Source organism: Trichosurus vulpecula, chromosome 4 (genome assembly GCF_011100635.1).
Source record: "Trichosurus vulpecula isolate mTriVul1 chromosome 4, mTriVul1.pri, whole genome shotgun sequence".
In the NCBI taxonomy this organism is placed as follows: Eukaryota; Metazoa; Chordata; class Mammalia; order Diprotodontia; family Phalangeridae; genus Trichosurus; species Trichosurus vulpecula.
Window position 1 is genome coordinate 210,212,855 of NC_050576.1, and position 26,498 is coordinate 210,239,352.

Consider the following 26,498-nt stretch of genomic DNA (forward strand, 5'->3'; position numbering starts at 1 on the left):
TGGACTGAAGAAAAACAGGGTATGACTACTATGTGGTGAAATATGGCATGTCTTCCTCTGCTCCTCTCTATCGCCTCTCTGTCTGGAAGTAGGATGAATATTTACTCCACCATCAGTTCTCTGGAGTTGTGGCTGATTATTGCATTGATTAGAGACCTTAAGTCTTTAAAAGAAAAATTTTTTAAACAATGTAATATAGATTTTTCTTCTGGTTCTGCTCACTTCATTCTGCACTTTTCATATAAATCTTCCCATGCTTCTCCATCTATCTCTTTCCTATTTCATTGTGGTGCAACAATACTCCCTTGCATTCATATAACTAACTTGTCTAGCCATTCCCCAATTGGTGGGCATTCCCTTTGTTTCTAGTTCTCTGCTATGGCGAAATGGTCTCTGAATATTTTTATACCTATGAGTTTTTTCCTTTTTCTTTGATTTATTATGTGTGTGTCTATGTGTCGGGGGAAAGTTAGGATTAGGGTTATGTGCTTAGTAGTGATACTCGTATCAAAGGGTCTATCAAAGGTCAAAGGTTTCAGTGACTTTTGGGGGCATAGTTCCAAATTGATTTCCAAAAGGACTGGACCACTTCATAGCTTGCCCAACAGCGTATGAGTGTGCCTGTCTCCCTCACAGTCCCTCCAACAATTATTGTTTTGTATTTTTATCATTTTTGTTAATCTGATGGATAAGAAGTGAAATGACAGAGTTGTTTTAATGTGCATTTCTCTTATTAAAATACTACTTCTTTGAAAAGTGAGAATTCCTAAACTTAAGGCACTTAAATTCTACAGTGTATATAGAGGGAGGAAGGAATTTTTCCCCTCTGTGAATACCTAAGGCACTGTCTTTAAGACACAATTTTAAAGAACATTCATACTTCTCTTCAGTTATTTCATTAGTGTCTCCAAGAAACCTGTAAGCTCCTTAAGGACAGAGTCTGTCTTACACATTATTTCTTTTCAATTAAGCAGTTTTCCAGTGCAAATATTCTACAGATACTTAAACATTACTAGACTAATGAACTGAACTATCTGTACTAGGATGAGTTCTTATGTATTAGAGACTATTTTTTTGTGGTTAGTTTAATTAGTGATCATTTCTAAAGTCATGCCAAATTAGTTAGAAATTTAAGTCCAGGATTCCTAATTGTAAAGGGTTTTGGAAAACTTTCTAACCCTTGTATGTTTTTTTAAATATTTTGATAACTGAATTTTAATGAATTGGCTTCCTGTGCATTTTCTATGCAGCTGAAAGTTTTCCGACCTACTCTGTCATCTTCCCAGAATCCTCTCCCTATCCTCATATTTTCTTAGTTTAATTCTTTCAGCTATTATTAGTTGTTCATCTGTATATGATAATTTCAATGAAAAGTCTATCTCAGAAATTATTCAAAGTGTATCAGAAATAGATTTACATTCAATTATAATCATATGGATCCCTACATTGCTACTTATTTGTTGGGCAAGAGATTCTCAAACTTTTTGTGTGTGTCATAGATCCTTTGGCAATATGGTGAAACCTATGGATTCTAGGAAGAGGCAGAGTAGGTCAGAAAACTTTTGTTTCTTCAAATTTCCTACACACACACACACACACACAAAATCTGCTTCAGAGCAGTATAAACAGGGGGTAAAGCAGTTGTCCACCTAAGACAACTTGGGAAGACCCCAGGAAAGACCCAATCTCCAGGGGTAAAAGTTCAGCCTGAGTGAAGAGCAAACACCTCCAGGCTGACTCTGCAGAATCAACAAACAACAAGCTCTGGGGGCAGCTGGGGTGAGAGACAGCCTCAGCCTTAGAAACTTTCATCTCCAAGATGGCGTGGGCATCTGACAGCTGAGTAAGAAAAGACTGGAGGATCTTCCACTGTTGAGGTATGTCAAGCACAGCTGCACTGACTACATTCATCCAGGGCTGTGACTGCAAGGAGAAGGAGCTAGCACACACGTGGTAAGAGCAGTATTGAGGAACAGAGACCCTTGTGGCTGTGGCCACTTACAGGAGATTAGAGTCCCTGGTTTCAGTTCCAGGGCAGAGAGAACAGCTGTAGTTTGCAGCCATGGGAGTGACCAAAGGGAGCAAGATCATTTGCGGGACAGTATTGCTGGGGCCCTAGCCATGGCTTAGGAGAAGAGAGGAGAGCCCAATGTTGGGCCCCAAAACAGACCTCAGAAAATAACAGTAAGAAGGACATGAGGCTTGGGGCATCATTCCCCATACCTCAGGACTACAACTTGATTATACTAATAGCTGATAAAAACAAAATAAAACAAAAAAAATAATAAAAATGAGTAAGGCAAAGGAGAAAAAACCCAACCACTGATAGCTATTATCATCCCAACAGAGAATATCTGGGTTCATATTCAGAGGAAGATAATGGAGCTAGAAAGTTTCAAAGCTCCCAGGTTAAGGACAAAATATTGGAGGCAACAAGGAAAAAATGTAAATATCATGGAGCTACAATAAGAATTACACAAGACCTAGCAACTATTATGCTGAAGGACCATAGGTCTTGGAATACTATATTTCAGGGCTGTCCAAAACGCAGCCCACAGTGCAATTTATGCAGCCCGCCTACAAGCATAGAAATTTACATAAATGCAAGTTGAGCTACCGCAGAGCTCTCACTAAAATGGCAAATCAAATATATTGTCTAATTGTTTCAATAAAAACCTAAGGTTAGACAGCCCTGCTATATTTCATAGAGCAAAAGAGCTAGGGTTACAACCAAGGGTAACTTACCTGCAAAGTTAAGTATAATCCTTAATGAAAAATATTGACATTTAATGAACTCAAAGACTTCCAGGCTTTTGTGACAAAATCCCCAAAACTTAAGGGAAAATTTGACATTTAACATCCAGGAGAAATATAAGCTAAACATTAAAGATCAATTATAAAGGACTCAATAAGGTCAAATCATTTACTTTGTATATGTGAAAATATTAGCAGCACTCATGATTGCCATCATTATTTGGGTAGTTTGAAAGAAAGGTTTGTGCTGATCTGAGTATTATGGGGTGATTTCTAAAAGAATAAGAATGTGCGTAGGAGTAATTATCTCAAACAAATGAGTCATAAAAGGAAAAATTGGTACAGAGGAAGCTAGTGGGTTGGGTGGGTAGTGCTGCACCTTACTCTCATAGGGAATGCATTTAAAAGGAAACAATATATATATCTAGAAGGGTATAAAAGTCTTCTAAATTCAGAAGGAAAAAGAGGTCAAGGAGATAGGTGGGGGGAGAAGATAAGGTGGGGGGGACTCTTAGAGAGGTGGGTAGGTTAAGGAATAGAAGGGCAAGGTAGCAGGTAGAAGTTAAGCAGAGGAGTGAGGAGAGATAGGGTAAATAGAGTGAGAAGGATCGTGAGGAAACATAGGAAGGAAGAAAATACACAAGTAATTGTAGCTTAGAATGTGAATGGGACGAATTTACTCATGAAACGGAAATGGTTTGCAGATTAAAAATCTGAATTCAACAATACATTGCTTTCAGGAATCATTAAAATGAGAGATACACACAAAGATAAAATAAAGGGTAGGAGTAGAATTTAGCATGTAAAAAAGTAGGGATAGTAATCATGATCTCAAAGTTAACATTAAAATAGATTTAATTGAAAGTGAAAAATAGAGAAACTACACTATGTGTCAGCAATATTATTCAATATTGTTTTAGACCATCTAATACCTAGACAGTATAAAGTACCTGAGAGTATGCCTGCCAAAACAGACAAAGGAACTATATGAACATAAACATAAAACACTTTTTATACAAATAAACTCAGATCTAATTGAAGTAATATTTATTGTTCATGGGTAGGTAAAGGCAGGATAATTTTTAAAATGACAATTTTACCTAATTTGTTTATGTAATGCCATCCCAATTAAATTACTAAAAAAAAAATCTTACTGAGTTGGAAAAAATAACAATGTTCATTTGGAAGAACAAAACATCAGGAACTTCAAAGAAACCAGAGAAAAAAGATATAAAGGAATTAACTCAGCAGTATCAGACCCTAAACTATATTATAAGGCAAGAACATTGTTGAAGTGTAAAAAGGACAATTTTGATTATTTTAAATTAAAATTGTCTTGTGTAAATAAAACTTATGTAGCCAATAACAGAAGGAATGTAGAAATTGGGGAAAAAAACTTTCATAGACAATCTCTTGAGATAGGATGTGATTGGGTTGGAATATTGCTGTGGTGTAGGAAATGATGAACTTTAGAAAAACATGGAAAGACTTGGACTTATGAAAGAAGATGCTATCCACATTCAGAGAAACAGATCATAGGAGGAAACAAGCATAGTACAATCTTACATATTTGTGTATGAGTGTATAAGTGCATATATGTGTATGTTTATAGATATCTACGTACATGTATATCTATCAATGCTTAATTGTAGCCCGCTTTAAGATGGAGGATGGGAAAGGAGGGAAAAAAATAAAGTAGAAAGTCCACAGCAGAAAACAAAAGAAAACCAACAAGGAAGCAAAGAAAATCTGGGAAGCTTTGAAAACAATGCGTGGTATTTACTATATTGATTTTCTTGAAATGGAAATTTATTGTTTTAGATTGAATCCTCTCTTATGGTCTGTTGTGTATATGGCCATGGTTTTTTTTTCCTTTTCTCTTTTAGTATTTAAGTTTAAAATAAAAAAAAATTACCAAAAAAAATAAGTAAGTGTTGAAGTTGAAGGAGGTTTTACTATTCATAATTCCCTTCCTCTAAAACACACTTAATCATTCTACACTTACTACTTCTGTCTGGTATGACATATGTTCCTTTATGTTACTGTAAGCATACCTGATTAGCATCAATACGTCCATTGGTGAATGACACTGGACAAAGCCATTAGTTTCAGAGGAACACTGAAAAAAATGGACCACTGGCAGAATGAAAGGGTTTCATGACTTTATATATAGTGGCATTTATTTCTAACAACATTCCAGCATAACGGGCATGTAATATTTTCCAAGGAAGTAAAGTCCAGTGAATTACTGAGGGTTATGTGAATAAGACTGAAACCTGCATTGATCTGCCCACTGCAAAGATTTTAATACTTCTTTAAAGTGAATGAAAGCAGCAAGAATCACTGGCGACAGAAGTCTCCTGGTTACCTTGATTGTTCTGTCATTATCTCTAATCAGCTGCTTCTTTTCCTCTTCAAACTTCTTTATCACTTCCTGGAGCCGTCTCTCAGCTGCCAGGTGCTGGCGGCTGCTCTCTTCCTTCAGAGAGGAAATCGTTGTCTGAAGTTCAGCTATGATCTGCAATGAGAACAGCAGGCTGTGAGTATTAATTCTGAAGCAAAAGGCATGGATTTCTACATATATTTATGGTAGATAAGTGATTGGATTTGGCAAACAATTACACAAAGTATTTCATTTAGCATATCACACTTGCATACATGACATTTCACAATTAGAGATTATAATAAAATTGTGAATGGCACAAAACTTATGAAAACTAACTTGGAAGAATTTGTTATTATAATGCCCCATAATATTTACTCATCAGAATAAAAATCTTCATCTCAAAAATCTTAAATGTTTCAGATTTTTAAAAATGAACTTTAAAAATGTACTTTAGGGGCAACTAGGTGGCGCAGTGAGTAGAGCACAGGCCCTGGAGTCAGGAGTACCTGAGTTCAAATCCAGCCTCAGACACTTGGGCAAGTCAATTTAACCCCAATTACCCTGCTTTCCCCACTCCAAAAAAACAAAAATGTACTTTACCAGTGGTATCAAAGTCAAAGAGAAACAGAGCACATAGTATATTAACTTAGAAATTTACAAATCAACATTATCTGTTGCAATGTATTTTTATTTATTTTGTTAAACATTTCCCAATTACTTTTAGTCTGGTTCAGTTGTTTTGGGCAAAGTCTGGATCTTGAGTATGACACCTGTTTATTTCACCACTGAAATGAACAAAGATGCTCCACTCTCAAAAACATTCTGAACTATTAACAACACCATGTAACTAGACAGATTATTTTATCCTTGCCTATATGGGATAAAAATTTTTATAATTACTTTTATATGTTTGATATCTAGTTTTCTGTGTATACATCATTTCCCTAAATATAATGGAAGTTCCTTGAGGGCAGATCTTTCTTCTGAATTCTCCAGTTACTAGTATGGTGTCTGGCAGATGGGGGTTGCCAGATGGATGCTTGCAGAATTGAACTGAAAACAGGAGCAAGTTTGAGAATTCTCTGTGTGTACAAAATACTGATTTAATGCATTAACAGGATTCATTCTGAATTCTCCAACACATCCATCAGAAAGGTACAGAATTCTGCCTACAGAAGAAAGAGCTGCAGGGAGTTAATCTCATTGCTCTGGCTGTAGATCCCAATTCCCTTAGGATTCAATATGGTCATCTGGAATTCAATGGAAGAGCACTAGATTGGTTCTAGTTTAGAATGTGACTAGCTCTGTTAATGTCTTTTTAATTCAGTTTTTCCAGCTGTTACATGAGCGGGGCAGGGGATAGAAACTAGATTATAGGGATGAAATGAGAAATGAGTGTACATATGTGTGTATAGATGTGCATATGTGTACACAAAGAGAATGGTAGTGTGTGTGTGTGTGTGTGTGTGTGTGTGTGTGTGTGTGTATTTTGGCCCAGACTTGTATTTCAATAGTATAGGGAATTTTTTTTAAAAAACAGCAACAATTATTTGACTTTGATATCCAGAATCTATAAGAAACTTCTACAAACTTCTAAGAGCACGCAGTATCCAGAATTGTAAAAGTAAAGCACATTTGCCACCACCATCAACCCCCCTGTAAAGGCAATTAGTGAATGTGAAGATCTTTCCCACCCATTCACTGGGCTTTGGGGGTGGGACTCTCAGGGTCCTGGGGGGAGTGGCTAGGACTGGAGTCAATGGTAAGCGCCTGAGTTCTGGTCCACGTGATGATATGAAACCTGTGGTGGGAGGAGTTTGCTGAACGGTTGGAGCAGAGCTAAGAGGCAGTTGGTGAGAGCAGTTAAGAGCTGAAGGAGAGAAGAAGCAGTCAGCTAGCTGGAACACTGTTTGGAGATTGTGGCAGGAGCAGTGGAAGCAGCTGAAGCAGTGGCGATGGTGGCAGGTGCTACAAAAAGCAGGACTGACCCTCATGGAGACTGGAGAGTGCTGAGCAGAGACTTGAGGCCAGTGGGTGGTATTCTTGCTGGAGGGCCCTGGCATTGGGGGGGGAGGGAGGGGGAGAAGCACCAGTATGGCTTGGCTTGCTGCCATAAGTTTTTCTGTGGCCTCCTGGTCACTATTGTGAGATAGGCATACTGGTTTTGGAAGGTTCTTGCCAGGATGTTGAATTGGGGACACTGGTCCGTGGATCTGCTACTTTTGAGTTTCAATAAATGCTTTAACTCCTCTGCCTTCTACTTAGAGAATTCCTTATATCATGCGATTCTGGACCATTCAGGCCTATTCATGGTTATCTTTGAAGTCATGAATTCTGCCTCAATGATATACCCCCCAAAAAAGGAAAAAAAGAAATTTGAAATATGAACTATTCACCATCATTATTGATCAGAATATCACTGAATACCCACTTTGGGCCTCTTCCCAAAGTCCCTTCTTGTTGCTAATTTTTTCTACCTTTGTCAAATTCTTAAGATTTTTCTTAAATGGAAAAAGAGATGTTCATATCATAAAGTAAAAATGGTACTTATCTGAAGGGTAAGGGGGGCCATAAACCAGACATTATGAATTAAGGAAAAAGCAATTACTGAATTCCTATTCCTACTAAGTTCCAAGTGCTGTGCTTAGCATTGGTGACAGATGACAACTACAGAAAGGCAGTCTATGGTCAACTTCACACGTGGTGGGGAGGACAACATATTAGAGAGTTCAGCTGCTGGGCAAATGAAAAGACTTTGAAAAGTTCTAAGTCTTAAAAGTCGTAAGAATGCACCAGAAGGGCAGATTGCATGGCCCAGACGAGCATCTTTACATTGTCAGAAGGTCAGATAATAGTGGGATATTGTAGGTCATATAAGCAGGGCAAAGTGGTAAAGCCAGGAAGTCCTTAGAAAGCAGTGTCAGGGCAGATGGCAAGGTTTGTTTCACAGTCCATTTACCTGGAGGAAAGTTGGTGATTCCCATTAACCCAAGTCACTTGAGCAGTCAAACATTCTCGACTGGTTTCTAGGTGGTCTGGAGCAAATCAGAATTCAGTTGGATCTGACAGAGATGAGGATATCTGCTCTTCTCTTATTATTAGTACATGTGAACAATTTCTACAATTGTTTATAGTATGCATTTTTTGTTTATATTATTAAAGAAAAATTAAGATAGTACATAGAAAAACCGAGAGAGCATATGAAGAAAATGGCCAAACATAGCCATGGTATACAGCTCCAACATGGGGGGAGAGGGCAGGGAAAGATAAAGAGAAATATATTGCAGGGTTAAACAGAATGACAATTTAAACTAAATTTCACCATCTGCAAGTATTGAGTCATCTCACTTCTTTCTAGTTGCTTCTCTGGTGAATCTTTGAGCTTTAGCAGTGCTTTTAACTTTTGAACAAGCAGGTACGTACTTCCACTCAACATTCATGTCCTGAGTCATATTATCCAGCTTAGTGAATTGGTCTCTGTGGACAAAATCTTTATTTTTACTTGTTTTCCAGCCATTTTCATTTGTTAGTACAGCCATTCATACCTTTGGTGATAAGTTGGTTATTTGTGTACACAGCAAGTTTATCCTTGTTTTGGGTCTTTACTTACTCAATCCCTTTGGCAATTGCTTCTAATGATGCTCTTTGGTTTATCTGCCATTCAGAATGTGTGCCACTTATGTTTAGATCATGGTCTGGTTCCCAAAAGACACAAATATGTCTTTGCACCACCTCTCTTCCATTATTTTTGCAGGTACCCTTGACATACATAGTGTTAGGTTCTGACCCCTGGTGTGCTTGCCTGTACCAACTTCCAGAGCCTCTAGTCTGCCAACGATAGTTATAGCTTCTTGGATTGTGTTTTCAACTCATCTTCAGTCTCTCCAAAGGCTTGGTGGAAAAAGAAAGTGATTCTGACCTTCAGAGATTATGTGTAGGGAATTCTTAATGAGAAAACTTCCTCTGACATTGTTAATGGGCAAATGCTCTATAACATTTGCATGGGGAGGCTCTGAAAGATTGGGTGACTTGCCCAGGAACACATAGTCAGGATGAGTCAGTAGGTGTACTTTGACACAAGTAGTCACGACTTGGAGGCCACCTCTTACCCACTTTCTAAGTCATGATGCCTTGTATTTATATCTATATCCTTGTGTGTATGTATGTATGTATATATGTATGTATGTATGTATGTATCTTTATATTTCACTTGGTCACCTCAGAAATTTAATTATCATCTCTAAACTAATAACTTCCAAATCTATGTATCTGGCCCCAATCTATACTGAGCTCCAGTCACACATTTCCTACTGTCCTTTGGAGTAATTCAAGCTAAATGTTCTACTACCCTCTCTATTTCAGGCCCTTGTCACTTTATACTTGGATTTTTACTAGTTACAATTTCCTAATAGGTCTTCCTACCTCACTTTTCTTCCCGCTACAATCCATCTTCCACCTAGCTGCCAAAGTGATTTGTACATGTCTGACCAATTCACTCTCCCACTCAATAAATTCCATTGACTCCATATTGCCTTTATAAATTCTTGTTTGCCTTTTAAAGGCTTTCCTTCATAATCTTGCCCCAATTTGCCTTTCCTACAATTACTACTACCCTTTCTGTCCTCCATGGTATAGCCAAATTAGTTTGCTGTCTCCCACACCCAATACACTATCTTTTGTCTCTATATCTCTGCACTGGCTGGGCCCTATGCTTGGAACAAATGTCCATGCACTTTTAGAACCTTGTGTTTTTCTAAACTGTACTCAAGCTCTACTTTCTATATGAAGTACTTCCTGATCCCCCAAATTACTATTCTTTCCCTAAAAAGGTTTACTTTGCATCTAGTCACACACACAGAGGCATATATTACATATAATAAATGTTTAATAAATGTTTATTGGTTGACTGGACAGTTCACATAAATAAATTCCCCCATAGTTATTTTGAGCTGACAGAAGGGCAACACTCTGAGACCCTCCCTTTCCCACTTCTCCTTCAGGTGACTATGCAGGGCTCCCGGACCCCACTTCTATCTACTCTCAATCTGACTCCACAGCTGGGATCTCTAGATCTGCTTTTTGCTGCACAGTATCTCCTATTGGGTGAACTGCTCTTCTGTAGGATGCCATTGCTGATGAGAAGGGTGGGAAGAGGAGAAACCCTCTTCTCTCTCCACTCTTTTGTACAAGGGAAGAAAAAAAAAACAACAATTCCCTTTCCAGAGCTGGATTCTTCTTCCATAGCTTGCTCTCTATTGGATTATCAGAGATAATTCTCTTGACTAATTCCACAGCTTGCTAGTTTGCTTTATAAAGAAAAATGACTGACATTTCATCTAGCCAAATGTTAACTGCCCTATATCAAACTAAAAGAGCAAAGAAGTTTAATAACTTTTCTTTTACATTGCTTAGATAAGCTGTAAAAGGGCCAAATAAGCCTCTTAGGGTTTTAACTAAATTTTCACACTCGTTGAAAGGTAAAAATTGATCTACACAAAATCTGCAAATGCAAAAGGGGCAAAACATTAATACCTTATTGTCACAAGGGAAGAAGAAGGAGACTCAATCAATTAGGGGTCCTGATTTTCCTTCACCCATAGAAGCATTTAGCAAGGACCTGAACAAGAATGTTACCTGGCAGCCTTATTGATATAGTCAAATTATTTGAATATCCTAAAAGATAGAGAAAAATGAGCTCCACCCTGGGAAGAAAGTATGAAACAACTAAAGTATGAATAGAGCTTTAGTTCACGTAGATAGAGGTCAGTTGGAGATAGTGGTTCCCTAAGAAAGAGCAATAGCAGTTTGCCATGGTCTTGTGTCTAATATGGTGTCTCTACACATCCAGACCAGTTGCGTTAGGGGGCCTGGTACTGAACCTACAGAGAACATGATCTATTCCTCTACCTCACCTAGGCTATACCAGTCACTACCTCCATATCCTCAGACTCAGAAATTCCCGATTGCAATCTGTTGTCATTCCACTTGTCTCTCACCCTTAGAGCTCCAAACCCTGTTCTTTGTCCTGAAATCTCCAGTCCCTCCACCCCACAGTTCTGTCCCAGGCTGTCAGCCCTCCACTAGCTACGCACTCCTCTCTTCCCCATCTTGACTCCTTAGTGGTGAAATTCTTTAACTCTATACCCTCTTCTCTTGAGTCCCGTGTACCTTTATCTTATTTCCAATCTTGCCTTGCCAAGCATCAGCTCTGGATCATTCCCTCGTTCTACTCCACCTCATGTTGCTGAATGAAGCTAGAGAAAATAATGAAACTGCTGTATGGATCCATACAAATTTATGTTACACAGTCTCTGCCTTCACCTCTGTCTCACATGAAAAGGTGTCCCCTCACGTTGCCAGGGAAGCTTCTCTTCATGCACAAGTGATCCATTTAATCCTACCTTCTCTAGCAGATTGTCCCTTCTATCATCCCCGCTATCTCATTTATCTTCGACACCTTCCTGAGCACTGACTATTTCCTCATAGCCTACAAACATACCCATGTCTCCTTTCCTCAAAAAACCCCCCAAAACCACAAACCCTAACTTGATCCATCTCGCTATCATCTTATATAACTCCTCCCTTTTGTAGCTAAAATTGAAAAATCTCTCTACTATATATGCCTACACTTTCTTTCCTCTACTCTTTTAATTCTATATGGTGCTGCTTCTAACATCATAATTCACCTAATTCTAATCATATTTACCTTGGAATGTACTTTCTGAAGTTTCCAAATGATGTCTTATTTGCCAAATCCAATGGCCCTTCTCAATCTGCATCCTTCTTGATTTCTCGGCTGCCCGTTGACCACTCTCTTCTTGACATGCTCTTCTCTCTGGGTTTTCATGTCACTGCTACTTCCTGGTTCTCCTCCTAGCAGTCTGATTACTTCTCAGTCTCTTTGCTGTACCTTCATCCATGTCACAACCACTAATCTAGGGTTTCCCATGAGCTCCGCCTTTGGCCATCTTCTTTTCTCCTTCAATAGTATTTCATTTAGTGATCTCATCAGTGCCCATGGACTCAATTGCCATCTTTATGATGATGATTTTCAGATTTACTTAATCAGTCTCAATCTCTTCGCTGACCTCCAGTCTCACATCTCCAACTTCCTATCGGATATCTTGAACTGGATGACCCATGTATTATTAAACTCAACATGTCCAAAGTTGAATCCATTATCTTTCCCTCCAAACCCTCCCCTCTTTCTTCCTTATTACTGCCATGGGTACCACCATCCTTCTGGTCTTTCAGGCTCACAATCCAGGCGTCATCCTTGACTCCGCACTCTCATTCTCTCACCTCCTCCCCACATAGCCAATAAGCTGCCGAGTCTTATTGTTTCCACCTTTTTAACATCTCTTGTATATGTCCCCTCCTCTCATCTGCCACTGCCCCTGCCTTGCTGTAGGCCTTCATCGCATTATACTGGACTATTGCAATACCCTACCACAAATCTCTCCCCCTCTACCAAGCTGTCAAAGTGATCCTCCTAAACTCAGGTCTGACCATATCAGCTTTCTGCCCCTACTCAATAAACTTTATTCACTCTCCATCACCTCCAGCATCAACTATAAAATCCTCCATTTGGCATGCAAAGCCCTTCATAACCTGCCCCTGCCACCTTTCCAGTTTTCTTACACCTTCACATGTATTTTGCAACACAAGGACACTGGTGGCTACTCCAACTTCTGACATTTTCATTGGCTACCTATTCCTCATGCCTTGCATTCTATCCCTTCTTATCTTCACCTCTTGGCTTCCTTTAAGTTCCAACTAAAATCCCATGTTTTATAAGAAGTCTTTCCCATTCCTCATAATGTTAGTGCATTCTCTCCTTTGATTATTTCCATTTTATCTGGTATATATTTTGTCATTACATAATTCTTTAGATGATGTCTCTCCCATTAGATGGTTACTAAGAACAGGGACTGTATTTTGATTTTCTTTTTATCTCCAACACTTAGCACGGTACCTGGGACATAAGTACTTAATATTTATTGACTGATTGATTGTCGATTATTTCTGCTATGCAGGCCATAAATTCTAGTTTCACAATTCTTAATTTTTTCTGAAACTATTCAGGAAAACCCTGCTGTAGTTCCATGTTCTCTTGAAAATCCACAGGGTCTTCTGCCTCATCAAGTGATGGATGCATGGACTCATCTACATGATCTGGGAGCCCATCTTCCCTCCTCTCCCTGTTAGCTTATCTGCTTGTACTCAAGCTTTTATAATTTTTCTTCTTCCTGAGATCTTTGGAAATTTCAATATTTTCCCTTCATATTCTGCTATGCTTTACTTTTTGGCTTCTTTGCCTTTGATAGCAATTTCCTCAGGGGTTGGAACTCAAAGTTGTCTTAATTATTGGGCAATTCATGTTTTATTGGCTTGAGTTTTTGCCCCACATGACTCTTGCAGGGACAGAGATGGATTCAGCTGGATGCTAGTCCCCTTCACTTCAGGACTGGTGGTTATACACACACATGTTGACATCCTGCCCCAGTTCCCTCTGTTCCTCGTACACAGAGTTCCTTTCACACAGAGTTCTAGACTAAGAAAGCTTCTGCCTTAGCACAGAGACAGGAAGGGGTGAAGGGCAGCGTTGAATTTTGTTGCAAGCTTGTGGAATGTGCTGGTGTGTGTGTGTGTGTTTCTGAGTGAAGTTATCCAGTGTTAAACTCTGTGTGTATTCCATTAGGTTGCTACCTTGCTAGGCTTCTTGGAGGCTTAGAGCTTGGAGATAGATGAAATTGCTTTATGTCTTGCATATGACTCTTATTTTGGAAAGGTTTGAAGGTCCATAAGAACTGGAGAAAGTATCTGGTCCTTCATCTTGTTGATCACATGACTAAGTCTGGTATCATAACTCAAAAGAGAAGCAATATTATGGGGTCTACTATTCTTAGTCTTGTCTCTCACTGAGTCAACCCTCTCACTGCTATTTGTCTCTGCATTATAATCATTTTCATCATTCCAAGTTCCGAGGTAATAGAGGGAGTTTTTCTGGATATTTTCTTTTTAATAAAACTGCAACCTTCCTCAACAATTAATCAGTTAGTTTGGAGCTCCCATTTGTGTTTATGAGATCCTATTTAATAAACTGAAGAAACTTCTTTCCCCATAAGAACATGCTCATACCTCTCTCTATTGGAAACAATTTCCTATTATTAAATAATTAAGTATCAAAATTACTGGCAATACAATTTATCAACACTACAAAACATAAATAACTGTGTACAATATTTGAACTGTAAGAAAGATCTGAGTAGATAATTTCTCCTTATTTTTGGAAACAGAATTCCACTATTCAGTTTCTTCAAGGGTACCAAGCAGTCTCTTCTCAAGAATCCTCTTTTCACCACAAAGATTAACATTTCTATTTCTTTTCTTGAGAAAATCTCTTGAGCCTCTTTCTTTCTGTCTTCTCCAACGTTTGTTTAGACATGACAGAACAATGGTATCTTCAGCTTTTTTCAAGCCACCACTCCTCACACAACCTTCTTCCAGACTGACTCCTCATAGAATCACAATGAAAACTCTCCAAACTGTTAGCCAAACTACTATTTCTACAACATGACACTTGGCTTTTAAAGGTACAACTACATTTACAGTCTCTTCTCATAGAGAATTTTTGCAGGAAGAGATTATATATACAGCAACTGTTTCTCCTGAAATATCATTATCTAATCTATTTATAAATTTGATAGTTTTACTTTTTAATTCTAATAGTCTTTCTTATCTAAATGGACTGATGTTAGAATTAGAATTTTTTTAATTCTATGGTTTATGTCTTTACCCTTCAGGACTTTCAAACTGAGGTTCTAGGCAAGAGCTGCATTGCCTCTGGGTTCAGCTCAGCTTTTTGTCTGAACTAGAATCTTTCTCAGGTCTCAGAAAAGCTATTGATTTTCTGTACATAGCATCTACTTTACTCCAAGCAACACTGTTCTCCACAGTTCTCTTGGTTGACTAATGATCAGGGCTTTAACATTCTTGAGTTGTTGTTTCAATGTGGCAGTTCCTTTTTGAGTAGCTTCTAATAGTTCTTTTGTGTCGAATAGATAGCTTGTTTCATTTCTTGAAAATAAAGGCCTTTATTTCTCTTTCTGATTTTTTTTTTCAGCTAAGATCACATTTGAATTTTTCTATTTGATTATCAAATCTTTGTTCAATTTCTGTTTCAAAATTTATCTAATCTTCCCTGAACATCAAAATCTTCCAACAAAATTTTTCTTCTTTCTCCTTTTGACTTCAGTGGCATACTATTATTTGAATCTCGATACAGGATTCTTGGACATCAGCTGCTTCTGAACCAAATAAAAATTCTTCTTAAATGTACTTGCCATATTTATGTCCATCTGGTTTACATCTGTAACAGAAAATATCTCTCCTTCTATGACTGCATTTTGGTGGTAATGTTCTTGTATCAAATAGGTATGAGCTTACTAATGATGAGCTGCTTCTTGCTGGTTTCAGAGTTTAGGGCATCTCTATCTCCTACTGAACCATTTCCCAGTCCCAGTCCCATTTCTGCTTCAATTTCATTGAAATTCATCATCTTGCACACCTATCTATATTCCTTTTTCAAGTACTTTCATTACTCACATTCGAATCTAGGTCATAGTTGTAATAAAACACTTCTGCAACTTTGCTTGAACTAGGCTGATGGCTCTCTTGTATCTGAATGGTCAAACATTTATTTTCTTAGTCTTTCATCTTCATGAAAAAAAAATTTAGTCCATTTTCCATCTTTCCATAGATTCTTGTAAACTTCTGTGTTTGAATCAGTATTATTAGGGTGACTCATTATAATGGTAAGAAGAGCAGGACTTTTTTAGTTTTCTTTTTTGGAATGCTGAGGTAATCAAGTATCTTTGAGTCTTGCCTTTCAAATGTAATGGCAAGCAAAGTGGGACTTTTTGCTGTTTTTTGTTTGAGTGCTTCTCAGCACTGAGGTAATCAAGTGCCTTTGATGAGTCCTGCCTTTGTTTCTTTGATTGAATCAAGAGACCTGCTTAAGAAACAAGAAAGCCTAGTTCACATGGGTTTGAGTAGCATGGTTGTGATGCACTCTGACCCTGAAGAAGCTTTGAAGTCACAAGAAAGCCTAGTTCACATAGGTTTGAATTGCATGGTTTTAATGCTCTCTGACCCTGAGAAGGATATGTATGGTCTGAGGTTGGCATTTGGTTTGGGGGTTCTCACTGGAAGAATGTACTGTGATTTGATTAGAAGAGACTCTGGGTAGTGGTCATGGAGCACCCCGGCTTTGAAAACCCAGATGTTGATGCTTCTTTCTCTGGTAACTGTATGTATCGCTATAGTTAGATGGTTAGAAACCTGTCTACTGTTTGTATTTATTTGCTCTGTTTACATAATGTACACTTGTAATTTCTGTTTGTATTCTCTCTGAAGTTCAGGGAGCTGGCTTTTCCCCTGAATAAAGTGAATGATATATGTATGTTCAATTAAAATATTCAATTAAAACCCCTTAAGGTTGCTTTCCTTAGAAAAGCAGATCAAAGAACCTGTGCTAGCAGCCCTTCTGTGTGCTGGTGTTGTTGGTCTTACACCTCCACAGAAGCTGCAAGCAACATTGTTGTTACACTCATCTGATGTACTTTTTTTTAGTACATGCCTGAGAGGATGCTCTAGAATTAATCAGAACTCGGTCTCCTTGTTGAGACTCCTTCATTGCCAGGATGTGCATATACTGCCTTTCTCCCATAGGTGGTAATTTTCTGTTCAACACAAGGGATCTAGTTCTTGCTTTACCTGCAGCTATCTCTTTTTTTGCGGTTGGGGTCTCTTTTCAATGATGAATTGTCTCCAATATAAAAAGTCTCTTCAATATCCTTACTATCAGGCCCCCTTTTCTCATAAAGGCCTCTACTCTCACAACCATCTCTTCTTCAGAAGAGATTGTGTAAATTAGTTCCCAGGTGTGTTATCCTACAGTGAGTGTATCTCATATATTTTTTATGATCCAATAGATTGGTTAATGCACAGAATATTAATTGAGTGGAGTTCCTAGTCCTGAGCCCTGATCTTATTTTAAACTATCTTTTAGTCTACTGATTCTTTGATTTTTCTTTTCAATATTTTTATAATGTCCTTGTTTTTATTCCCAAAGTTTATTCCTAAAATCAGGAAACCCCTGAGATTCCAGTTCAAAAACATTTATGGTTCATATTTAAGCTGTCCATATCCAACTTCAAAATACTGGTAACATATTTGGTAAACCAATAGTACTTAGTAAGAAACAATGCAATAATAATCTTGTGTAATTAATATGCCACAAATAAAACTAAACTAACAAGTTAATGTTATTAATATTCAGCAGTACTATCAAGCACTTTGCAATATAATTCTATAAGAATATACCTATGTGAAATAAAAAAAAATTAAACCACAACACTACACTGAAGGGTTACAGGAATCAATCAACCTTACTTGTTGGTCACCTTGCAACCTGCCACTATATTCTCCTTAATAAAATTGCAACCTCTTTAAAATTAATTAATCATTTAGCTTAGAACCTTCATTTCAGTTTATGAATAATATTTATTAAATCAGAGAAACCTCTTTCAACATAAGAAGATGCTCATACTTAAACTCATCTCAAAAGCCCTAATATTTTCAATATTAAATTTACTGATAATATAATTTATTAACAACATAATCAATAATAACACAAAAACATAAAGAACAATTTATAATATTCGAACTGAGAAAAATCATAGCCAGTGTCACTTTTAATCATCTTCAGTGGACTTTTTTTCTGGAAACACAGTTTACTTAAAGATACCAAGCAAAGTCTTTCGAGAATCATCTTAAACCTCCTTGCAAGAAGAAGGAGGCAGAGCCAAGATGGCAGAGTGAAAACAGGGACATGCCTGAGCTCTCTCACAAATTCTTTTAGATACCTCTTGAGAAGTGAATCTGAACAGATTTGAGAGAGGTAGAATCCACTGGGAGACAGGGTGTGGCAAATTTCCAGGCCAAGGAAATCCAGAAAGAGAGGGATCTGTTTCACCAGGGGGCCAGAGTGCTAGGCATGCGGAACTACCCCAAACACACCAGACAGCCACACCGGAATGGGAGCAGGCCCAGCCCTTGGGCTATGGTAGTGATCCCCAGCCCTCTCTGCGCAGGACAGGAGTCTGTTGGAGCTAGCTGAGATGGAAGAGCAAAGCTTGCAGCAGGAGCAGCAGCTATTCCTGGGGCTATCAGCACACAATCTAGAGGTTTGAAACTCACCTTCTTGAACTTCCGGGAGCCACGATGACCAATTAACTCTAAGAGCTCTCATCCCTCCCTTGAATATCCCAGAGAATACTGCCCTAGGAGAAACCCTGGAATAGTGGAGCCAGAAGTGGGTGTTGAGTAGTCTTTTAGCTCAGGAAGCTAGGGAAGACCCCCTCTTGCGGTGATGGAAAGAGAACAGGAAGGGAGGCATCCCAGCAAGCCCTACCTTAGCAGACCAGGGGGAGTTTATTAGCCTCAGGAGGGTGAAGCTGGCAAGCACAAACCCCAGGACCCCAGGAGTGCCTTCACACAGCTAGGGGAATTGGCAGACACTGGAAGAGACCTTTGGCTGAGACTACCTTGCTATATAGCACAGCCCTAGAGGAAGAGGAGAATTCCAGCAGCTAGGCCACCCCTCCAAAATACCTCACACTGTGAGTGAGCTTCAGTATAATCCCTGGGAAACTCAGAAAGACTTCACTGGTCCTCCATCCTTGGCGAACACCAGCCAGCTCCAGCTCAGCACCAGGTGAGCTGCAGCAGTATATAGCTTCTAGCTGACAAAACCAGAGGCTACAGAACAAAAAGCCAGTGACCAGGCCTCTAGTTCCCAACACAAGAAGCTTGGGACAGAGCCCCCTGGGCCTCAGAAGCAGAGAACCATTTCAAAAGTCAGGAAAAAGGCAACCACCAGAAAAGGAAAAAAAGAACACTGAATCGAATTATAGGGACAGAGAAGATTAAAATGCGAATTCAGAAGAGGACAGCATTGACACTATACCCACATCTGAAACCTCAAAAGGGAATATGATCTGGTCACAAGCCCTAAAAGCATTCCTGGAAGAGCTCAAAGAGGATTTTAAAAGCCAAGCTAGAGAGGTAAAAGAAAAAATTACAGAATCTAACAGGGGAAAATGAACCCTTGAAAAGTAAAATTGGCCAAATGGAAAGAGAAATGTAGAAGCTAGCCGAAGAAAATAATCTGTTAAAAATCAGAACTGGGCAAGTAGAAACTAATGACTCTATGTAGCATCAAGTATCAGTCAAACAAAATCTAAAGAATGAAAAAATAGAAGAAAACATAAAATATCTCGCTGGAAAAACAACTGAGCTGGAAAATAGATCCAGAAGAGATAATCTAAGAATTATTGGTCTACTGGAAAGCCATGATGAAAAAAAAAAGAGCCTGGACAGTATCTTCCAAGAAATCATCAAGAAAAAGTTCCCTGAGGTCCTAGAACCAGAGGGTAAAATAGTCATCCAAAGAACTCACTGATCACCCCCTGAAAGAGATCCCAAATTGAAAACTCCAAGGAATATTGTAGCCAAATTCCAAAATAATCAGGACAAGGAGAAAATACCGCAAGCAGCCAGAATGAAACAATTTAAATACCATGGAACTACTGTCAGGAGCACACAGGATCTTGCAGCTTTTACATTAAAAGACAGGAGGAATTGGAATATGATATTCTGAAAGGCAAAGGAGCTTGGACTACCAAAGGATCATCTACCCAGGGAGCACAATTTCTCAGGCAAGGAGATGGACATTGAATTTAATAAGGTAATTCCAGACCTCCCTGGTGAAAAGGCCAGAGCTCAATGGAAAACTTGATCTTCAAATACAAAATTAAGAGACATAAAAAGGTAAATGGGAAAAAACTTTGTTATTCAATAAGAGCAAACTGTTTACATCCTTATATAGGATTATATTGCTTTATGTGTGTTATATATGTCAATCTTGAGAATGGTACAGTTATTATGATAATAAAAAGGGATATACATAGACTGAGGGCATCAGTATAAACTAACTGATGTGATGATAAAAAACACAATTAAGGGGTGCAAAGGAATTGTTTTAGGAGAAGAGGTAAGGAAGAGGTAGAAAAGGGTAAATTACATCACATGAAGCGGCACAAAAACATATTATAGTAGAGGGAAAGAAAGGAGGGAGAACAGCAGTGTTTAAGCTTTACTCTCAACGAATTTGGTTCAATTTGGGAATAACATACTCTGATAAGTATAGAAATCAAATTTGTCCTATAGGCAGTAGGAAGGGAAAGAGGAAAGAAAAGGGGGTGTGGTTAGAAGGGAGTTAAGAAGTAGTCAGGGAAAAGGGTAACAAAGGGAGGGGAGTTGACAGGGAGGGAAAATCAGGGGAGGTGGTGGTCAAAAACAAAACTTTTTTGAGGAGGGGAAAGAAGAAGGGAGAAAGGGGAGAAAATAGGATGGAAAAAAATACAGATATTAATCAAAACTGTGAATGTGAATGGGATGAACTCTCCCATAAAACAGAAATGGATAGCAGAATGGATTAAGAACCACAATCCTACAATATATTGTTTACAAGAAACACATTTGAAACCAGAGGATACACACAGGATAAAGGCAAAAGGCTGGAGTAGAATATATTATGCTTTAATTGAAGTAAAAAAAGCATGGGTAGCAATTCTAATCTCAGTCAAAGCAAGAGCAAAGATAGATCTAATTAAAACAGATAAGGAAAGAAACTATATCCTGCTAAAAGGCACCACAGACAATGAAGTAATATCATTACTTAACATATAAGCACCATATAATATAGCATCCAAATTCTTGAGGAGAAGTTAAGCGAATTGCAGGAAGAAATAGACAGCAAAACTATACTAGTGGGAGACCTCAGCCTCCCCCTCTCAGAACTTGATAAATCTAACCTAAAAATAAACAAGAAAGAGGTTAAGGAGGTCAATAGAATTTTAGAAAATGTAGATATGATAGACCGCTGGAGAAAACTGAATGGGGATAGAAAGGAATATACTTTTTTCTCAGCGGTACATGGCACATACTCAAAAACTGACCATGCACTAGGGCACAAAAACCTCACAATCCAGTGCAGAAAGGCAGAAGTAGTCAATGCATCCTTTTCAGATGAGGATGCAATAAAATTACTTGTAATAAAGGTCCATGGAAAGATAGATGAGGAATTAATTGGAAGCTAAATAATCTAATTCTAAAGAATGAGTGGGTCAAACAACAAATCATAGAGACAATCAATAACTTCATTCAAGAGAATAACAACAATGAGACAACATACCAAAACTTATGGGATGCAGCAAAAACAGTTCTTAGGGGAAGTTTTATATCTCTGAATGCTTACATGAATAAAATAGAGAAAAAGGAGATCAATGAATTGGGCATGCAACAGAAAAAGTGAGAAAAAGGGCAAATTGAGAATCCCCAAATAAATACCAAATTAAAAATACTGAAAAGCAAAGGAGAGATGAACAAAATTGAAATCAATGAAACTATAGGACTAATAAAACTAAGAGCTGATTTTATGAAAAAAAATGATTAAATTGATAAACTTTTGATCAAGTTGATTTAAAAAAAGAAGAAAACCAAATTACCAGTATCAAAAATGAAAAGGGTAAATTCACCTCCAATGAAGAGGAAATCAAAACAATAATTAGGAATGATTTTACCCAATTGTATGCCCACAAATTTGATAATCTTAGGGACATGGATGAATATTTACAAAAATATAAATTGTCTAGGTTAACAGAAGAGGAAGTAAAATACATAAATAACTCCATCTCAGAAAAAGAAATTGAGCAAGCCAATAACGAACTCCCTAGGAAAAAACCTCCAGAACCAGAGGGATTTACAAGCAAATTCTGTCAAACATTTAAAAAACAATTAATTCCCATACTTTACAGATTATTTGGGAAAAATAGGCAAAGAAGGAGTCCTACCAAATTCTTTTTATAACACAAATATGGTACTAATACCTAAACCACGAAGAATCAAAACAGAGAAAGAAAATTATAGACAAATTTCCCTTATGAATATTGATGGAAAAGTTTTAAATAAAATATTAGCAAAAATATTGCAGCAACTTATAACAAGAATAATATACTATGACCAGGTAGGATTTATTCCAGGAATACAAGGCTGGTTAAATATTAGGAAAGCTATCAGCATAATTGATCATATCAACAACAAAACTAGCAGAAACCATATGATCATCTCAATAGATGCAGAAAAAGCTTTTGACTAAATACAATACCCATTCCTACTAAAAACACTTGAAAGCATAGGAATAAATGGAGTCTTCCTTAAAATCATAAGTAGCATCTGCTTAAAACAATCATTAAGCATTATATGTAATGGGGATAAGCTAGATGCATTTCCAATAAGATTGGGGGTGAAACAAGGATGTCCCTTATCACCCCTATTATTCAATTTGGTACTAGAAATGTTAGCTTTAGCAATAAGGGTAGAAAAAGAAATGGAAGGAATTAGAATAGGCAAAGAAGAAACTAAGTTGCCACTTTTTGCAGATAATATGATGATTTACTTAGAGAATCCAGTAAAAAACTACCAGAAATAATAAAAAACTTTAGCAAAGTTGCAGGATATAAATAAACCCACATAAATCCTTGGCATTCCCAAAGACCAACAACAAGAGATAGAAAGAGAAATTCCATTTAAAGTTACCATAGACGCTATAAATATTTGGGAGTCTACCTGCCAAGACAAAACCAAGACTTACATGAACACAATTACAAAACAATTTTCACACAAATAAGTAAGACCTCAATAAATGGGAAAACATCATTTGCTCATGGTTAGGCCTAGTTAATACAATAAAAGACAATTTTACCTAAATTAATTCACTTATTCAGTGCCATACCAATTAAACTACCAAAAATTATTTTACAGAACTGGATAAAATAATAACAAAAATCATCTGGAAGAAAAAAGGTCCAAAATATCATGGGAATTAATGAGAAAAACGCTAGGGAAGATGGCTTAGCCATACCAGATCTAAAACTGTATCGTAAAGCAGTAGTCATCAAAATTGCTTGGTACTAGTTAAGAAATAGAGTGGTGGATCAGTGGAATAGGTTATGTACATAAGACACAGTAGTCAATGACTATAGCAACCCATTCTTTAATAAACCCGAAGGGTCCAGATTCTGGGTTAAGTATTCACTATTTCACAAAAACTGCTAGGAAAACGGGAAAATAGTATGGCAGAAACTGGGCATAGACCAATATCTTACACCACATTCCAAAATGAAGTCAAAATGAGTTCACAATTTAGATATAAGGCTGATACTATAAGCAATTTGGGATAGCAAGGAATAGTTTATCTGTCACACTTATGGAGAAGGGAGGAATTTATGACCAAACAAGAGATAAAGTGTATTATGAAATGTAAAATGGCTAATTTTGGTTATGTTAAATTGAAAAGTTTTTGTACAAACAAAGCCAATGCAACCAAGATTAGGGGCAAAGCAGAAAATTGGGAAAGAATTTTTACAAACAGTGTTTCTGATAGAGGCCTCATCTCTAAAATCTACAGGGAACTGAGTCGAATTTATAGGAATACAAATTATTCCCTAATTGATAAATGCTCAAAGGATACGAACAGGCAGTTTTCAGAGGAAGAAATTAAAGATATCTATAGGCATATGAAAAAGGCTCTAAATCGCTATTGATTAGAGAAATGCAAATCAAAACATCTCTTAGGTAGCACATCTCTCCTGTCAGATGACCTAACATTATAACACAGGAAAATGATAAATTCTGGAGAAGTTGTGGGAAAATAGGAACACTGTTACATTGTTGGTGGAGTTCTGAACTGACCCAGCCATTCTGGCGGGCAATTTGGAACTATGCCCAAAGGGCAATAAAAATGTGCATACCCTTGATCCAGCGATACCACTTCTAGGGCTATATTCCAAAGAGATCACACAAGTAGGAAAGGGACCTGTATGCACAAAAATATTTAAAGCAGCTCTTTTTGTGGTGGCAAAGAATTGGAAATCAAGGGGATGCCCATCAATTGGGGAATGGCTAAACAAGTTGTGGTATATGAACATAATGGAATACTATTGTGCTATAAGAAATGAGGAGCAGATAGACTTCATTATAACCTGGAAAGACTTATGTGATCTGATGCTGAGTGAGGGGAGCAGAACCAGGAGAACATTATACATGTTTACAGACACAAAGTATCTGTAATGACTAACTTTGGTAGACTTGGCTCTTCTCAGCAAGATAAGGTTCAAAGACTGCTTCAAAAGACTCATGATGGAGAGCCAGAGAAAGAATTATGGAGTCTGAATGCAGATTGAGGCAAACTATTTGCGCTCTCTTTTTTTCCTTCTTTTTTGGCTTTGTTTCTTCTTTCTCATGAATCATTCCATTGGTTATAATTCTTCTTTACAATTTGACTATTGTGTAAATAAGTTTAATGTGAAGGTATATGTAGAACCTATCACATGCCATCTTGGGCGGGGGAGAAAATTTGGAACTCAAAAAACTGTGGAACTGAGTGTTGTAAACTAAAAATAAAAAATAAATTTAAAAAATTTCTTTGGAAAATAAAGGTTAAAATATTTCTATCAAGAAAATTGCTCAAACCTCTTTCTTTGTATCTTTTCCTGTGCCATCAGACATAATAGGACAAAAGTATCCAGCTTCCTTCAGGCCATCACTCTTAAGAGTCTTTCTCCAAACTGACTGACTACTCATAAAAAGCATCACAAAAACTGTCCAAACTGCTAGCCAAACTGTCATTTTGAGAATGTTCAATTTGTTTCTTAGAGATACAGTTTTTGTGGAAGAGCTTAGTGAAATAGGTGTCATAACAGTGTTATTAATATTATTTCATTCCTCTAAACTGTTGATGGAGTGTGTATATACATACATATATTTATATATACAGTTGTAGAAAAATATTAACCCCATTATTCTTTTATTTTTAATACTCTATAGATTCTTCCACAGGTAAATGAAGCAACTGATTTTCACAGTGGAATTAAAGCATTAGTATGTAAGCACATTTTTCTCTAAGCTCATTGAAAACATTCTTAGATCAGCTTTAGAAATAGACAGGATGATGGGGATGTACATACTTTATCCTTTTTTTCACATGATCTTGATTATGTCTGCTTGGTCTCTATACTTGGAAAGCTTTTCAATACATGCAGTTTGGAGATTATGAGGATTTGGGATGGCTGCTTCTACAAATGTTATTCTTAAGTTTTGTTCTGGATTCATTATACCCATGAAATTGTGGGAGTTCTGTGGAAATGATCAGGTTCCAGTAGAATTTTCTGTTTGAACTGTCAGGCATATTTTGAGGTTTGCATTTGTTATCTGTCAGTCTATGAAACGTAGAGTACTTCTCATCTATAATTCTATCAACCAGATTATGCTTGCTTCAGTAGGTATTAAATTTTTACAGCCTGCAATGATGTGTTGCTCATTTTCTTCCTTTTCTTTGCATAACCTTTGTCCATTAGTAGGACTGGGTTCCTTTCTGTACTTTGTGGTGGCAATGACTTGGTCTTGAAATGACATCATAAACAAATCTTTCTATAAACAAATCTGCATGCCTCAGTAATTTTTCCAGCACTTCTTTGTCAACATACTATCTGAGTTCATGTGTATGTCATGTGTGGAGGGCCTTTTGGATTCTTGGATCTTACTTATTTTATATTCTTCAGCTGAAGGTAAAGATTGCACATGGTGAAAATTGTTTAATTTATTTTTCAAGGAATATTTATCTATGTATCTATCTACCTATAACACACATCTGTATACATATATATGTATATGTATATCTATATATCTATATATATATATATCTTGATGTCATCTGCAAGTATCAAATGGATTAATAAGATATTTTGTTTGACTCACTTCTTGGAATCTATATTTAGGAGCAATGATAATGATTTCAAGGCAAAACCAAAGTGGATTTAAAGTATTTCCTGGAAGAATGCCAAGTTTTGTGTTGGTGGCATCTTTCAAACAAAAGATAGTTTGTGGATATCAACTACCCTAGCAGCCTCATTATATCAGTCTATTTTGTATATCTGCAGTGTGTGTGTCATTATGAATCATTTGAGCCAGTAATTAGCTATCTTTTGCTTCCAAGTTTTGTCAATAGGCTCTAGTGTAGTCACTTCCCTTTGTATAACTATTCTGTCATTCTTTTTATTGATGAGCAAGTTTTTTGTCCTTCATTTGATCCAACTTACATTTTTTGCTGTTAGATTTCTTGTAATCATATATACGACAAAATATTTTTTATTTTACTTCATCCTTTCTTAAG

General features: G+C 37.3%; 1 protein-coding gene across 2 annotated transcripts in view; it reads right to left on the reverse strand.

Annotated features, from left to right (window-relative positions):
• The window catches only part of CEP112 (centrosomal protein 112), a 495,213-nt gene that overhangs the window by 109,380 nt on the left and 359,335 nt on the right, over positions 1-26,498 (reverse strand). For both annotated transcript variants that reach the window (XM_036753261.1, XM_036753260.1), the window contains exon 23: positions 5,123-5,272. In XM_036753261.1, the coding sequence (XP_036609156.1) occupies positions 5,123-5,272 (150 nt within the window). The remainder of the gene's footprint in view (positions 1-5,122; positions 5,273-26,498) is intronic.